Genomic DNA, 16,882 nt, shown 5'->3' with positions numbered 1-16,882 from the left:
GCAAGTGAGAAGTGAGTAGTGCGAAGTGAGGAAGTTGGACGGAAGAAGAAAAAAGGAAAAAGGAGGAAGAAGTTAGAATGAAGAAGAAAGAAGGAAGAAGGAAAAAGGAAGAAGGAAGAACGAAAAAGGAAGAAGGAAGAAGGAAAAATGAAAGAGGAAGTAGGAAAAAGGAAGAAGGAAGGAGGAAGAAGGAAGTAGGAAGACGGAAGAAGGAAGAAGGAAGAAAAAAAAAGAAAGAAGGAACAAGGAACAAGGAAGAAGGAAGAATGAAAGTGGCAGAAGGAAGAAAAAAAGAAGGAAGAAGGAAGAAAAAAAGAAAGAAGGAAAAAGGAACAAGGAAGAAGGAAGAGAAAAAGAAAGAAGGAAAAAGGAAGAAGGAAGAAATAAGAAGGAAGAAGGAAGCAGGAAGAATGAAGAAGCAAGAAGAAAGAAGAAAAAAGGCAGAGTGAAGAAGGAAGACGGGAGAAAGAATAAAAAAATCGGAAGAAAGAAGATGGAAGAAGAAAGAAGGTAGAAGGAAGAGGGAAAAGGAAGAAGGAGAAGAAACCGGAAGAAAGAAGATGGAAGAAGGAGGAAGGAAGAAAGAAGAAGGAAAAAGGAAAAAGGAAGAAGGAAGACGAGAGAAAGAAGAAAGAAATCGGAAGAAAGGAGAAAGAAGATGGAAGAAGAAAGAAGGTAGAAGGAAGAGGGAAGAAAAAAGAAGGAAGACGGAGAAGAAATATGAAGAAAGAAGAAAGAAGATGGAAGAATGAAGAAGGAAGAAAGAAGAATGAATAAAAAAGAAGAAAGAAGGAAGACGGGAGAAAGAAGAAAGAAAACGGAAGAAAGAAGAAGGAAGAAGAAAGAAGGTAAATGAAAGAGGAAAAAAGAAATAAGGAGAAAAGAAGAAGGAAGGAGGAATGAAGAATAAGAAATAAGGAAGAAGGTAGAAAGGAGTAGAAAGCGAAGAAGGAAAAATAAAGAAGAAATAAGGAGGAAGAAAGAAGAAATAATTGAGAAAAAAGAAGAAAAAAGGAAGAAACAAGAAGAAAGAAAAAAGCGGCAGAAAGAAAGCAAAAGAAAGAAGGCTAAAAGAAGAAGAAAGAAAAAAGAAAGGAGAAAGAAGAAGAAGAAAAAAGAAGGAAGTAGAAAGAAGAAGGGTGGGGAAAAAATAGAAAAAAGAAAGAAGCAAGAGGAAGAAGGAAGAACAAAGAAAGAAGAAGAATGAAGGAGGAAAGAAGGAAAAAAGAAGGAAGAAGAATCCAGAAAGAAGAAGGGAGAAGGGAGAAGAAATAAGTAAGTAACAAAAAAGAAGGAAGATCGAAAAAGAAACACAAATTAAGAAGAAGGAAAAAAAAGTCAGATAGAAGAAGGAAGATGCAATAAGGGAAAAGTAGAAGGGTTCATATGAGGAAAGAACTTCTCATTTTTCACTTTTTGCTCATTCGGCCTAATGGCTATTCGGCCTAATGACCTTCGGCCAAATGGCCTTCGGCCTAACGACCTTCGGCCTAATGGCCTGACACCGAATTGCTCATATAATGGATTTTGCATGTTTTGTTCCGTTATTGTCGTGGAGTTTCTGTTGATCGAACTTTACAAAACTCGGCACAAGATGCATTGATATACGAAAAATGTTCAGGCCAGATTTGGTCATAATTGATAATAGATAAATTTGGCAAATAATAAAAAGTCTGTCAAAACGCATTTTTTTCTGAAGTAATAAATTTTGCAACTTTGTTGTGATCACAAGACAAATTTGGGTAGAGATTAAGGAATTAGATAATGCAGTTCCGTTTTTTTTTAACAAAACTTGAAAAACAATTTGTTTTAAAAAAACAAATACAGTCAAACCTCCATGAGTCGATGTTCTATGACTCGATATCGACTCATGGAAGCAAATTATGGCATATTCAAAAATATTTTCTGGGCTACTGTGATGGTCCCATAAATCAGCTTTCCAAGAAATTTTTATTCCACATCTCGATATTTCCACGAGTCGATGGTCCCTTCAACATCGACTCATGGAGGTTTGACTGTAATACAAAATCTAACATAGTAGCTCCGTTGATTAGCTAGTCAGAATCTTTCAGTAATTCTGGGATTATTATTATTATTGTCTTTATTACCGAGATTTTCAACCCTTGGCTGGCTCATCTCGTAAATTCCAGAAGAATATTTGCAGAAGTTTCTTTGTGAATTTGGTAGAAAAATTTGCGTAAACTAAATTGGTTCGTTATTTGTGCGTTATTTCTCCTTCAATTCTTGTAACAATTTCCACTAGGAATTCATGCAGAAATTGCGACAATATTTCTAGTGGAAACTAAATTGCAATTTTTTCCAGCTAAAATCTCCGAGAATATCTGCGAAAATTCCTCCGAGATTTCCTGCAAAAAATCATCATTCGTGTGCAGATTCATCCCAGAATTTTCTACAGTCAATGCTTCGGAAATTCTCGCGGAAATTTTCTGTTGCGGTCTAAGAACTACTATGGTTAAATTGTCAACTACAGACAAATCCTGACCCAACGAATACCGGAAACATCTGTGGAAATTCCATCGAGTATTCTTACAAAAAATCCACTAGGCAGTTATTCGAAAATTCATTTGAAAATTTGGTCGTAAGTTCCAATTAATTCTTTAAAAACAACCTGCGGAAATTCTTCAGAATTCCTGCGAAAATTGAAATTCTTGTAGAAATTGATTGGTGACTTCCTGCGGAAAAACTCCTGGTGTAATTTTTGAGATCTTTTTACAGACATTCCTGTGATCATCATTATACTAGCATAACCTTCTTGAAATGGTTTTGTAAATTCAAGGCGGAATTCTTGCGGAGATTTCTCCAATTTCTTTATATTTTTCCGGATTTTAAATGCTGCAGAAATCACAAAGTACGTCACGCCTCAAGGGGGGGGGGGAGAAATGACTTTTGAGAATCATCTTTAAATTTTTGAACGACTTTCTGCAGAAGCACTTGTTAAAATGAGGCATCTGCATCAAATCAAAGAAAATTTGTGTGTTTACAATTGTTGTATAAACTCGAGGGGTCTCCAGTAGCCTTGCAAGCAAAGGCGAAGGGTTGCCAATCCAGAGATGGCGAGTTCGATTCTCGGTCTAGGATGTTTTCGGGTCGGAAACATTCTCGACACCCTGGGCATTGTACTTGCCACACAAGATACACACTCATGCAATGGCGGGCATAGAAAAGCTTTCAATTATTAAATGAGGAAATGCTAATAGAATACTAAGTTGAAAAACAGGCCAAGTTCTAGTTGGAATGTAGAGCCATTGAAGAAGAAGAAGAAGAAGAAGATCAAGTGAAAGTTATTCTGGATAGCAATCCGACTGCTACAAGAATACGGGGTACAATATAAACGAGAGCGACCAAATAGATGGAAGATGGATTGTGAGTAGCTGCCAAAGCGTGGCTTTGAACCGGGTGGGTGAATGGAGTCGAAATAGTTCTTACGCATAGCATAGTTCCACTTCGGCTTCAGCCAGCGCTACTAGTCAATGAATCCGTTAATGTATTCTAAATTAATAAATGTTTTTGATTGACAGTTTCCCTAATATAGGGTGTGTTTGTTGGCATCCTTCCACTAAATAGAGGAACACCTCCTAATGCGATTGAATCACGGTTTAAATTGCGATGCACATGCAATATAAGTTTGCAATGCCGTGTTTACGATACTTACTAGCGTGCAAAAACTGTAAACACAACACAAGCCACATTAACGAGCCTCTATTTTCTCTCGATCGAACTGAGGAGACGGTTTATTAGGACTGTGCGACAAACTGCATTTCACTGAAATGTTTACCACTGAGCAATCTGTTTTGTATAAAGTTAGTAACGTATACATGGCACAGGTTCGATTGCGCACGATGCGATTCTGTTGCATGTTTTGAAATATAAATAATATAGCCGGTATCTGATAACGGACGTATACACGTAAAAGAAGATTATGCAGTCGATGGTTTATTTTTTTGTTAGTCTTCTTCTTATTATTATTAGCATTACATCTCCCACTGGGACCATGCCCGTTCGCAGCTTCGATGCACTTCCACAGTTATTAATTGAGAGGTTTCTAAGCCGAGCCATTTTTGCTTTCGTATATCATGAATCTAACACAATGATACTTTTATGCCCAGGGAAGTCGTAAATATTCCAAAACACGAAAATGTCCTAGACCGGACCGAAATCGAACCCAGCTACCTCCAGAATTGTCTTTCTTCATAGCCGCACGGCTAATAAAGGGCCCAATGTTTTGTTGATGCAATTTAGGCAAAATATTCCATGAAAGCTGGTTCTGTTCTTAGATGCCTTGGCTTTAAATATACATTGCTGAACTAACTTACTGAAGCAGATTAGATTTCTTAGGTGATTCAACGAAAATGGAGACAATCTATATATAATATATACAAAACACAGTAGGGTTAGGTGGGACAAGATGGGTCACGGGATAAGATAGGTTAGTGCTATTTTTGTGCATCGTATATATTTTAATGTGAAGATTATACCTTTGCAAGAAGAATAATTTAGTTCTACTTTAAGGTGTCGACTCATTTTCAAAATAAAAATTCCCAATTTTCCAGGGTTTTCGTTAAATTTCACGTTTTTATGTTATACATGTTGCAAATTATTGTATTAATTGTTAGAATAAGGTACCGCAATCCGAGGAAACACAGATCATTTTTTTTATTGTTTTGTAAATATTTCCTTCGTAAGTAGCACATGTAACAACTCTTATATATAAAAACTAGCTTTATGTACCCGGCCTTGCTCGGAATTGCCAGTTTGGTTTGCAGTTTTCTTTTACAATCTGAAAATGATAAAACCAATTGATCAACAGGGTAGTTGTGTTTACTTATTCATACTTTATCATTTGATTAAAAGAAGGCTTTTGGAAACATTGACTGATTTTGAAGAAGGGATCGTGGGTTTGAAAGGTCTTATTCCGGGAAAACGTCTATTTCTAAAGAAGGAAAAACATTCATCGATGCCATATTCGGGCAACGCATATTTTTAAAGAAGGGATCACACCCACCATTGCCTTATTCCGGGCAAATGCCTACTTGTGAAGAAGCAATCACATCCACCATTCAGAAGGAAACACATTAATCATTGCTTTTCACTGGGCATAAAATTATTCCGATAAACAACAATACCCAACCCCAATACACCTCCCCCCCTCCCATTCTAAAAATCCCTTCCAGCCTCTCTATAATAGTTTCCTTTGGGTAGGGATTACGTGCTTACGTGTTTGGTTTGAATTGACGTGTGCGATAAAAAGGTATACTAAACTGTTCGTTTAATGAATATACCCTCTCTCTCATTTAGCTATGGCACTCATACCCAGTCTGATATAGTCTTCCTTAGACAGATAATATGGGTTCCAAATTTGGTGGACATCGATAAATGGGTTCAGAAGTCATGCTGAATTGATCGATAACTAAACAATACCACCTCTCCCACACCCTCCCCTTTTTTTTTAAATTACTTAACCACATCCACTAAAATCGCTTCCTTAGGATAGACAATATTTGATACAAATTTGGTTCAATTCGGTCATGAGGCTCAGGATTTACATTGAGTTGATCGATTGCTAAACAATACCCCTCCCCCATACCCTCCCTCTTCTGTAAAAAACACCCCTCCTCCCACACCCTCCTTTTTTTCGAAGAGCATGCCTAACCCCCTATCGTCCCCTTCTTAAGATAAAGAATTTGTGTTTTGGTCGAAATCGGCCAAGGGGTTCAGAGTTTACACTTCGTTGATCGATAATTAAGCAATACCCCTCCTCCCATACCCTCCCCTTTTTCAAAGAGCATATTCAACCTCCCTATCGTTCCCTCTGTAAGATAAAGGATTTGTGTTTCAAATTCGGTTGAAATCGGCCAAGGGGTTCAGAATTTACACTGAGCTGACCGATAACTAAGAAATACCCCTCCCCCACACCCCTTCCCTTTTCCAAAGAGCATGCTTAACCCCCGATCGACCCCTTCGTAAGAGAAGGAAATTGTGTTTCAAATTTGGTCGAAATCGGCCAAGGGGTTCAGAATTTAAACTGTGTTGATCAATAGTTAAGCAATACCCTTCCCCCCATACTCTCCTCCTTTTCCAAAGAGCACGCTTAACCCCCCTATCGTTCCATCTGTAAGATAAAGAATTTGTGTTTCAAATTCGGTTGAAATCGGCCAAGGGGTTCAGAGTTTACACTGCATTGATCGATAGCTAAGCAATACCCCTCCCCCCATCCCCTCCCCCTTTTCCAAAGAGCACGCTCAACCCCCCTATCGTCCCATCCTTAAGATAGAGAATTTGTGTTCTAAATTTGGTTGAAATCGGCCAAGGGGTTCAGAATTTACACTGAGTTGACCGATAACTAAGCAATACCCCTCCCCCCACACCCTCCCCCTTTTCCAAAGAGCATGCCTAACCCCCCTATCGTCGTCTCCTCAAGATAAAGAATGTGTGTTCCAAATTTGGTTAAAATCGGTAAATGGGTTCAGAAGTTATGCTGGAACATACATACAAACATACATACAAACATACAAACATTGAGTTTTATATATATGGATTAAATGAATTGTTACATAATATAAAGGTTACGACACGGCACGGCAAATGCTGGGTAAAGCGTACCATTGATACTTCGCGTACCTGAAGGAATAAAATAGACCCCATCTCGCGGTCCTTAGCCTCTTACCCAGCAACTCCTATCCCTACCTCCCCGCGGTGCTGGCCGGGATACGAGCAACCTTAGGGAAGATCGGGTAACCAACCCCGGTGGGAACTATGGTCGTATGCTGACAGGGAAGGGGGGGTTTGCTCCTCTCCGGAGGTGCAAATCTTATTGAGCGTCTGTTCTCCATGTCAGGATCGGCTCACAACAGCGTCTGTTCTCCATGTTAGGGGCGGCTGATCATCGTCCGAGTGCCAGCGAGGGACTCTAAGTGAAACTGTGCACCATGGTCCACCGGAAATAAGGAGGAATGGTCCGGACCGGAACCATCGGCGAAGACCACTGCGACGAAAAGGGACTAGCGATTGGAAACTCGGTTCGTGGAACTGCAAATCTCTCAACTTCATCGGGAGCACACGCATACTCGCCGATGTGCTCAAGGACCGTGGATTCGGCATCGTAGCGCTGCAGGAGGTTTGTTGGAAGGGATCAATGGTGCGAACGTTTAGAGGTAATCATACCATCTACCAGAGCTGCGGCAGCACACACGAGCTGGGAACAGCTTTCATAGTGATGGGCGACATGCAAAGGCGCGTGATCGGGTGGTGGCCGATCAACGAGAGAATGTGCAGGTTGAGAATCAAAGGCCGGTTCTTCAACTTCAGCATAATCAACGTCCATAGCCCACACTCCGGAAGCACTGATGATGATAAGGACGCATTCTACGCGCAGCTGGAACGTGAGTACGACAGCTGCCCAAGCCACGACGTCAAAATCATCATAGGAGATTTGAACGCTCAGGTTGGCCAAGAGGAGGAGTTTAGACCGACTATTGGAAAGTTCAGCGCTCACCGGCTGACGAACGAAAACGGCCTACGACTAATTGATTTCGCCGCCTCCAAGAATATGGCCATTCGCAGCACCTACTTCCAACACAGCCTCCCGTATCGGTACACCTGGAGATCACCACTGCAGACAGAATCACAAATCGACCACGTTCTGATTGATGGACGGCACTTCTCCGACATTATAGACGTCAGGACATATCGTGGCGCTAACATCGACTCTGACCACTATCTGGTGATGGCTAAACTGCGCCCAAAACTATCCGTCATCAACAATGTTCGGTACCGACGACCGCCGCGGTACGACCTAGAGCGACTGAAGCAACCTGATGTCGCCACTGCATACGCGCAGCATCTCGAGGCAGCGTTGCCGGAAGAGGGTGAGCTCGATGGGGCCCCTCTTGAGGACTGCTGGAACACAGTCAAAGCAGCCATTAACGACGCAGCGGAGAACAACGTCGGGTATATGGGTCGAAGTCGACGGAACGATTGGTTCGACGAAGAGTGCAGACAGATTCTGGAGGAGAAGGACGCAGCGCGGGCGGTCGCGCTGCAGCAAGGTACCCGGCAGAACGTGGAACGTTATAGACGGAAGCGGAGACAGCAGACACGCCTTTTTCAGGAGAAGAAACGCCGCCTGGAAGAAGCGGAGTGCGAGGAGATGGAACAGCTGTGCCGTTCTCAAGATACACGCAAGTTCTATCAGAAGCTCAACGCATCCCGCAAAGGCTTCGTGCCGCGAGCCGAAATGTGCCGGGATAAGGATGGGGGCATCTTGACGGACGAACGTGTGGTGATCGAAAGGTGGAAGCAGCACTACGAGGAACATCTGAATGGCGCTGAGAGTACAGGCAATGAAAGTCAAGGCAGCGGAGGAGATGACTACGTCAGTTCAGCGGACGATGGAAGCCAACCAGCCCCCACCTTGAGGGAAGTTAAGGATGCCATTCAACAGCTAAAGACCAATAAAGCAGCTGGTAAGGATGGTATCGGAGCTGAGCTCATCAAGATGGGCCCGGAAAAGCTGGCCACTTGCCTGCACAAACTGATAGTCAGAATCTGGGAAAACGAACAGCTACCGGAGGAGTGGAAGGAAGGGGTTATATGCCCCATCTACAAGAAAGGCGACAAACTGGAGTGTGAGAACTTTCGAGCGATCACCATCCTTAATGCCGCCTACAAAGTGATATCCCAGATCATCTTCCGTCGTCTGTCACCATTAGTGAACGAGTTCGTGGGAAGTTATCAAGCCGGCTTCGTTGACGGCCGCTCGACAACGGACCAGATCTTTACTGTACGGCAAATCCTTCAAAAATGCCGTGAATACCAGGTCCCAACGCACCATCTGTTCGTTGATTTCAAGGCGGCATACGACAGTATAGACCGCGTAGAGCTATGGAAAATTATGGACGAGAACAGCTTCCCTGGAAAGCTTACCAGACTGATCAAAGCAACGGTGGATGGTGTGCAAAACTGTGTGAAGATCTCGGGCGAACACTCCAGTTCGTTCGAATCGCGCCGGGGACTAAGACAAGGTGATGGACTTTCGTGCATGTTGTTCAACATTGCGCTAGAAGGTGTCATGCGGAGAGCCGGGTGTAACAGCCGGGGAACGATTTTCAACAGATCCAGTCAATTTATTTGCTTCGCGGATGACATGGACATTGTCGGCCGAACATTTGCAAAGGTGGCAGAACTGTACACCCGCCTGAAACGTGAAGCAACAAAAGTTGGACTGGTGGTGAATGCGTCAAAGACAAAGTACATGCTTGTGGGTGGAACCGAGCGCGACAGGGTCCGCCTGGGAAGCAGTGTTACGATAGACGGGGATACCTTCGAGGTTGTCGAGGAATTCGTCTACCTCGGATCCTTGCTAACGGCTGACAACAACGTTAGTCGTGAAATACGAAGGCGCATCATCTGTGGAAGTCGGGCCTACTACGGGCTCCAGAAGAAACTGCGGTCGAAAAAGATTCGCCACCGCACCAAATGTGTCATGTACAAGACGTTAATAAGACCGGTAGTCCTCTACGGACATGAAACATGGACAATGCTCGAGGAGGACTTGCAAGCACTCGGAGTATTCGAGAGACGGGTGCTTAGGACCATCTTTGGCGGTGTACAAGAAGATGGTGTGTGGCGGCGAAGAATGAACCATGAGCCCGCCCAGCTCTACGGCGAACCCAGTATCCAGAAGGTAGCTAAAGCCGGAAGGGTACGATGGGCAGGGCATGTTGCAAGAATGCCGGACAGCAACCCTGCAAAGATGGTGTTCGCTTCCGATCCGGCAGGTACGAGACGACGTGGAGCGCAGCGAGCGAGATGGGCAGACCAGGTGCAGAACGACTTGGCGAGCGTGGGGCGTATTCGAGGATGGAGAGATGCGGCCTCGAACCGTGTATTGTGGCGTCAAATTGTTGATTCAGTGTTATCTGTATAGATGTAGACTAAATAAATGAAAAAATGAAAAGGTTACGACATGGTGATCGGGGGATCGCTTTTCCCTCATCGACCGATTCACAAGGTCACGTGGATCTCCCGTGACGGCTTTACAGAAAATCAAATCGACCACATCTGCATCAGCCGAAAATGGAAACGGAGCCTTCTTGATGTACGGAATAAACGTAGTGCCGATATCGCGTCTGATCATCACCTCCTCATCGGCGAAATACGCCTACGCATTGCGTGGGTTCGTCGGCAGGAGGAGAGAGTTGGACGACGGTTCAATACACGCCGACTGGAAGATGCCACGGTGAAACGGTCCTTCGTTGAATAACTGGAGACGCGTGCTGCAGATATTCTGGAAAGTGGCAGCGTGGAAGACCAATGGACCGCCATCAAGAATGCCTTCATCGCCACCAGCGAGAACAATCTGGGCGAACTGCGGACATAGAGAAAACAATGAATCACCGATGAGACCTGGAGGAAGACAGAGGAGCGAAGAGAAGCCAAAGCCGCGATAGAGCGATCAAAAACCAGAGGAGCCAAAGCATTAGCCCGTCAACGATACTCGGTTCTTGAGAAGGAAGTAAAACGCTCATGTCGACGGAACAAGCGAGCAGATTCTCTGGCCGACGAAGGAGAGAGAGCCGCAGCAACCGGGGACATTCGCCTCCTCTACGATATCTGACTCGCGCAACGGCGCTCTGATATGCAGAGTAAGCTCAACGACCTTGCCGAGCGCTCCTCTTCGGCAGGTTTAGTCATCAACGTCAACAAAACCAAATCGTTGGATGTAAACACGGTGACTCCTTCCAGTTTCACAGTAGCCGGGCAACCAGTGGAGAATGTTGAAAGCTTCCAATATCTTGGTAGCCAAATGGCGTCAGACGGCGGTACCAAGATCGACATAGACGCACGGATCGTGAAAGCAAGGGCTGCCTTTGCGAGTTTAAGAAATATCTGGAAAAACAGGCAGATAAGTGAACGCACCAAAATACGAATTTTCAACTCTAACGTGAAATCTGTGCTGTTATACGCTAGCGAAACATGCTGTGTATCAGTGGAGAACACTCAACGGCTGCAGGTGTTCATTAACAGATGCCTGCGGTATATAATTCGGGCCTGGTGGCCTCACAACTGGATTTCAAACAACGAGCTCTATCGCCGTTGTCACCAGAATCCGATAGCAACAGAAATTCGGGATCGGAAGTGGGGCTGGGTCGGCCACACTCTACGTAGGGGCGGAAACGAAATCTGTAAACAAGCATTAGACTGGAACCCAGCGGAACATCGCAGCAGAGGCAGACCCAGAGGCTCATGGCGGCGAAGCCTCAATAAAGAAATAAAAGAAGTCGACCGAAATCTAACCTGGCAACAGGTTAAAGCGATAGCCGGGCAACGCTCAGGATGGTGATCTTTCAAGTCGGCCCTTTGCACCACCGGAGGTGTACAAAATTCATAAGTAAGTAATGGAATTTTGAAGAACTCGTGGCAACATGTTTGAAGATTCCTTGGCATATTTTTTGTATGAATCCTTCCACCAAGACATTTCAATTCAAATTTGAGTAAACACCATACAATCTACCATGTGTAATGGGCCAAACACAATTGATACGTTTGCGTGCGTTTTGACAGTTTTCCCATGAGAAAACTGTCAAAACGCACGCAAACGTATCAATTGTGTTTGGCCCATAAGGATCGGAGCTTTGGAAAACAATTACTAAACATCCATCAAGGAGCTCCAGGGTTTAACTATCGAGCGAGCTCTTGGAATTCTTTTGAGATTTTTCTATACTTCAGGTGAATTGTGAAGTAATTTATAAAATTTGCTGAAGGGAATAATTATCTTCACAAAAAATACTAAAGCATTTTTACTAAAGTAATTTCTGGAAAATTTCCTGATAAAATTATCTTATAACCATCAAAAGCAGCGAGTGAAAAACTGAAACATTATTTTTGACAACAACATTATCCTCCACTTACATCCGAGTATGGTTATGGAGTTTATAGAAAACATTTTATTGAGACCATCGCCACCTACGTACATGAAGTGCTTTTATCCACTATTCTCTCTACATGACTAATAATTTGACCATCTAAAAGGACGTGAGGATCGACCAATGACTTTATAAGCCCATCATCAAATAGAAGTTCGCGAAATGTTTTCAAAACATTACCTACAACAGTATCTTGTTTGGAGATGATGCCGATGCTGTGGAGTGTTGTCAAAGTCCACAAAGATAGTATTCGGCATTTTCTTTAAACAAACTTCCAAATATCTAGTTGTTGGTTGTAGGTTGAACATTTTTGATGGTTATTTGTTGGTCGGTTCTGAACATGGTTCAGCCATTTGATTCAGTTTAGACAGCTTAGACAAGATAATTTTTAAGAAGCTGGGCGATACATTTTCATCAAAAGGTAATATCGGCATCAACATTTCAAAAGGGCGAAACTGCTTTGGTAAACAAAAGCTTCTCACGTCGCTGGAGGGCTAATTTGAGCCCACCCACGCAATCCAACGCCGCTGATGGAAGCAGTGAATCCTCTTCTTTCAATCAATGGTGCTGGATGTTGTGGGTGGGCTCAAATTAGGCCACCAGCGACGTGAGAAGCTTTTGTTTACAAAAGCAGTTTCGCCCTTTTGAAATGTTGGTGCCGATATGATATATTAGAGTTGGTTACTAATCAGCAATTTTAATTTATCGATATAGATCGCATTTTTTCCAATAGCACTTCAACATAATTTTATTAAGACTCTCGCGATTGATGATTAAGTATTTGAACGCACTTTCAGAACTTCTTTTGTTTAATGGGAATATTACTTGAACGGTACTGATAAGGAAACTTAAAAAAAATCCTCTGTCTAAAACTGTATAGAATCCCAAAAAAAGTTACATATTAAAAGTTACAAAATTTTTACATATTTTTTCGCCCAAGTTGGTGTAGCAGATCCAAATGATGACAAATTGTGCATTGCCGTACATCACCGAATATCCCGAATATATTTATTATATCCTATATCAAATGTATGCACCAATTACTATAAAATTATTTCCGTTTTCCTACAAAGAACAAATTATCACAAGTCAGCCAAAAAGGTGCTTGGTGCGGTTTTGCAGAGCCCCAACCATATTCTAGATTACAGATCAATATAAGTACTCACCAGCAAAAAATGATGACAGCAACCGCAATGCTGGTAGCACAGGTCGGATAACTGGACAGGAACAAACCATGCTTGTAGTACACCTGAGAAACCCTCGACGGTAGCGTGCTCGCTTTCCCTTCGGCTTCCCGGCCCACTGTTGGCTTTTGGCGTGAAATCGTGCGTCCGGCCGCCGGCCCAGTTACTGGTGCCATCGGCATTGTCGGCAGTTTTCCGTTGATAAACGACGTTGCCATGGCATTTCCACCGGGCGGCGACACCACCGGAAACGATTGTTGTGCCGCTTGCTGGAGGTGTTGGTGATTGGTTTGACTGTGGTGGTGCGACGGCAGATGATGCTGCTGCTGTTGTTGGTAAGGGTATTGAGCAGTTTGACCGGATCCATTACCACCACCCGCCGCACTGCCACTACCCGGTGAAAAGTGCGAATCAATGTTTGATGACGTCGTCATCTGATTTCGCTATGTGCGCTTTCCGTCTACACTATTTGGCACACTTATCCCTTTCTTGTATTTGCACTTTGAGTGTCCGTCAGTTTTAGAGGCACTTAGTAATGTTTATATTTTCGATACAAACTCGCTGGTTGTCAAGGCCGCCGCATATGATTCCAATTACTGCTGCTGTAACTGTTTCTTCTCGTTTGCTTCTTCATTGAATGGAGGCCCACAGCAATTTCCATTATCTCGACGAATCCTTTCGGTATTCTTTCGCGGCATTCTATACAAAGCTTCACTTTTCTGCAATCTTTTTTTAGACCACGAACACTTTTTGAATCATTTTTCTTCACAGATTGTGTTATAAAATATTGCTAATATATAACTTCTTTCATCAAGCACACCATATACAACGACTTCAATCAAATTTCATTGACTCACAAAGCAGAGAATACTTCCCCATCATAATGGTCCATTTAGTAAGAGATCGTGTTTGCAAATCCCGTCTGTTGTCTCCGCTGCTGTTAGCTTGAATGTAAAATCACCTCAATGATGGTCAATCTTGCGTTTTGCTTGAAACGCCACTGCACTATGGGTCAAGAGGATAGCATAAATACAACATTATAAAAGCACTTTGTGTCGTCGGTAATTTGTTGTCCTTCATTTAATCAAAATCATCCGAGTTGCTGAGTGCAAGCTGATACATAATCGACTTCCTATCGACTATCCTTCATTGCATTCTATCAAATATATGAACTAAGGTAAGGCATCAAACATTAATTGTGTCACATTTACAAGCCATTATTTAGTTCAATTTTTATACAGCAATATCTCGATTTTATTACCCTCTGATGAATTTTGGGGTGATGAAATAGGAAATGTGACAAAATCTGAAGATTTTTTATTTCCAATTTTTTAAAATTTATTTCACAGATAGGAGCAGTTTAAAATTAGAATATGATTAGGAATTATTTGTACTATCTATCATTTTAGGATATTTAGGTTACGAGCTTTTTTGAGGAATACAGAATATTAACCTAATTATTTTCCGTAAAAAGCAGAAAAGCAGAATAACTGAACCTAACCATCATGCTAATCTATATCAAGTGATATTATAGTGATTATTAAACTTTATTTTAGTGATTTTTCCTTATTCCGAAGTTCATTTCTTAAGCCTTTCGATACATCTGCCTTGCGTAGCAAGCTGCAACAATCATTCTTGCAAATCATGCATTTTTTATGAAATGATTGCCTTCTTGCAATACTAACGGTAGAAAATGCTATAACAAAAACCAATTCTAACTTGAAGACATCAAGATGCAAGCAATTGATTGGTTTATTTTTTAAGCTATACTTTAAAATGGATTCACAAATGGAATCAAAATTAGAAAAATCAATTGATTGTGAATAAGAAACATGTCTGAAATTAACAAAACTAGATATTTTTGCATGTTTAGGGATGAATCACTAGCAATAACATTGAATGATATCAACTTTTAAGTGTCTGCCAAGTGTCTGCCCACAGCGCATCCCATGACGGCTTGAATGTGATTCTGACCATCTATAGAAGGTACCGTCGTGTTATCTTTGAACCTTATTCTTCTTCTGTTCGTTGATATTACTCGTACCCCTGATGACCGATCACAGCAGGTTCAGCAAAAGTTCATTTCCACTACACACTGCTTCGAATCCCTTCCACTCTGTTTGGGTCACCCTCTGATCGGCGTAATTTCCGTCCGGATTAATGGGCATTCCTTATCATACTTGGCCTGATTCCAGGGTCTCAATCCGATTCACAGTTATGAACGCACTATTTTGCCGACTGGGTCGAAATTACATAATGCTGCTTTTTGACAACACATACGCAGCAAGGAGCTGCTGATAGAGAAGCACAGAATATATCCTCGAGCGGTGGCACGGACAGAATCTGGGATTTTCTAACGCGTCATCTCTTTTTATTGCGTTTTCGCTACACTCGCATTTCCACTTTGCTTTCCGATCGAACTCACGCAAGATAGGTATTTTTTATTGCCGTCAAAGTTGTTTTCGATTAAACTTTTTTGGTATCGCTTCAATATAGGTATGCTCGCGTACTGTGGTCGCTTCGCATGCGATAGGATTATTCACTATCCGAGCGGAATTACTAATGTAATTTTGAAGCACATCCCTTTGCACTGGACTGGGTGAACGTTGAACACCTGCCAAATTTTACTTTTTTTGCATCATGAAGGAAAGGCAATGACAGCTAAGCGCCGTCAAAATCTGCGTCAAAAATATATATTTTCAGTGATTCAGAACGTTGATGACTGGAATGATTGCCTATGCAGCAACATATATACAAAGCGTACACGGAGAAAAATGAAAAAGCTAGTTATCACGGAGAAGAAAAAAGTTGGATGGCTTCGCGCGCGTTACTAGATAAAGATTGTCGCTGTCGTCGCTGTCCGGAACATCTTTTGCTGGCGAGGATAGGGGAGCTAAATGTCAAAGAAGGAAAATCCATACGATTTGACAGGTATGTACCACACATGTTTCGGACAGCAGAACAAAGGGAACAGTAGCGACAATCTTTATCTAGTAACTAAAATATCTTTTCTTCGCGCTTCCAGGAACTAGGGTAAAGTGCCCAATACAGTGATCGTTCGCTAATTGGGGCACGACCTCACCCCAACTAGCGAATGCCGTTCGCTAATTGGGGCGTTTTGACAAGCGTAAATGTTGTTTACTTTTTGCACTGAACAAAGGAAAATTTTACGCGCCAGAAAATATCGAGCCCGCTAAACACGGAAACAAAACGTCAACGCGTTTTTGACATCACATTCTGACGTTTAGCTGCTTTTTAATTGGGTTTCGCCCCAATTAGCGAACCCCCAACTAAAAAACGCCCCAACTAGAAAAAACCCAATTAGCGAACGTTCACTGTAGTGGACCCCCAACCAATAGTGGACCCTCCAGCCATTTTTGCATTATTACTGCACAATGTAAACATTTTGCTATGAAATTCCATCGGGAGAACCTACCTTACAGTCCTATGATTTGATTACATGCATTGGAAATGGTATGCAAAGTAAAATTAAATGATTTTTTACAATTCTATAAAAAATAAACACGAGAGTGTCCATTATAGGAATATTTTGGGGGGTCCATAATAGGGAAGAAGAACGTCCCGAAACGGAACATAAAAATCAAATGAAGTGTCGACTATGGTCAAATGCACCGAGTTCATCATTGACGTTTGAGCGGTGCGCTGTTTACTAAGAATGAATACTTTTTCATTCATCGAGTTCATGCAAGTGTTCATTTTTAGTAAACAGCGCCCGACTCAAACGTCATTGTG

At 42.4% G+C, this 16,882-nt stretch overlaps 1 protein-coding gene across 7 annotated transcripts in view; it reads right to left on the bottom strand.

Annotated features, from left to right (window-relative positions):
- LOC134226636 (sterol regulatory element-binding protein cleavage-activating protein) overlaps positions 1 to 15,768 on the bottom strand; it is a 37,503-nt gene extending 21,735 nt beyond the window's left edge. Inside the window, exons 1-2 of one of the 7 annotated variants that reach the window (XM_062707519.1) lie at positions 15,310 to 15,768; positions 13,112 to 14,134 (exon numbers count right to left, since the gene is read on the bottom strand). In XM_062707519.1, coding sequence (XP_062563503.1) covers positions 13,112 to 13,563 — 452 coding nt within the window. In that variant the 5' untranslated portion in view covers positions 13,564 to 14,134; positions 15,310 to 15,768. The other 6 variants (XM_062707520.1, XM_062707525.1, XM_062707526.1 and 3 more) reach the window with 6 other exon arrangements.
- Between the last annotated feature and the right edge of the window lie 1,114 nt (positions 15,769 to 16,882).

This window comes from Armigeres subalbatus, chromosome 3, assembly GCF_024139115.2.
Source record: "Armigeres subalbatus isolate Guangzhou_Male chromosome 3, GZ_Asu_2, whole genome shotgun sequence".
NCBI classification, from domain to species: Eukaryota; Metazoa; Arthropoda; class Insecta; order Diptera; family Culicidae; genus Armigeres; species Armigeres subalbatus.
This window is presented reverse-complemented; position numbering and strand designations above follow the sequence as displayed.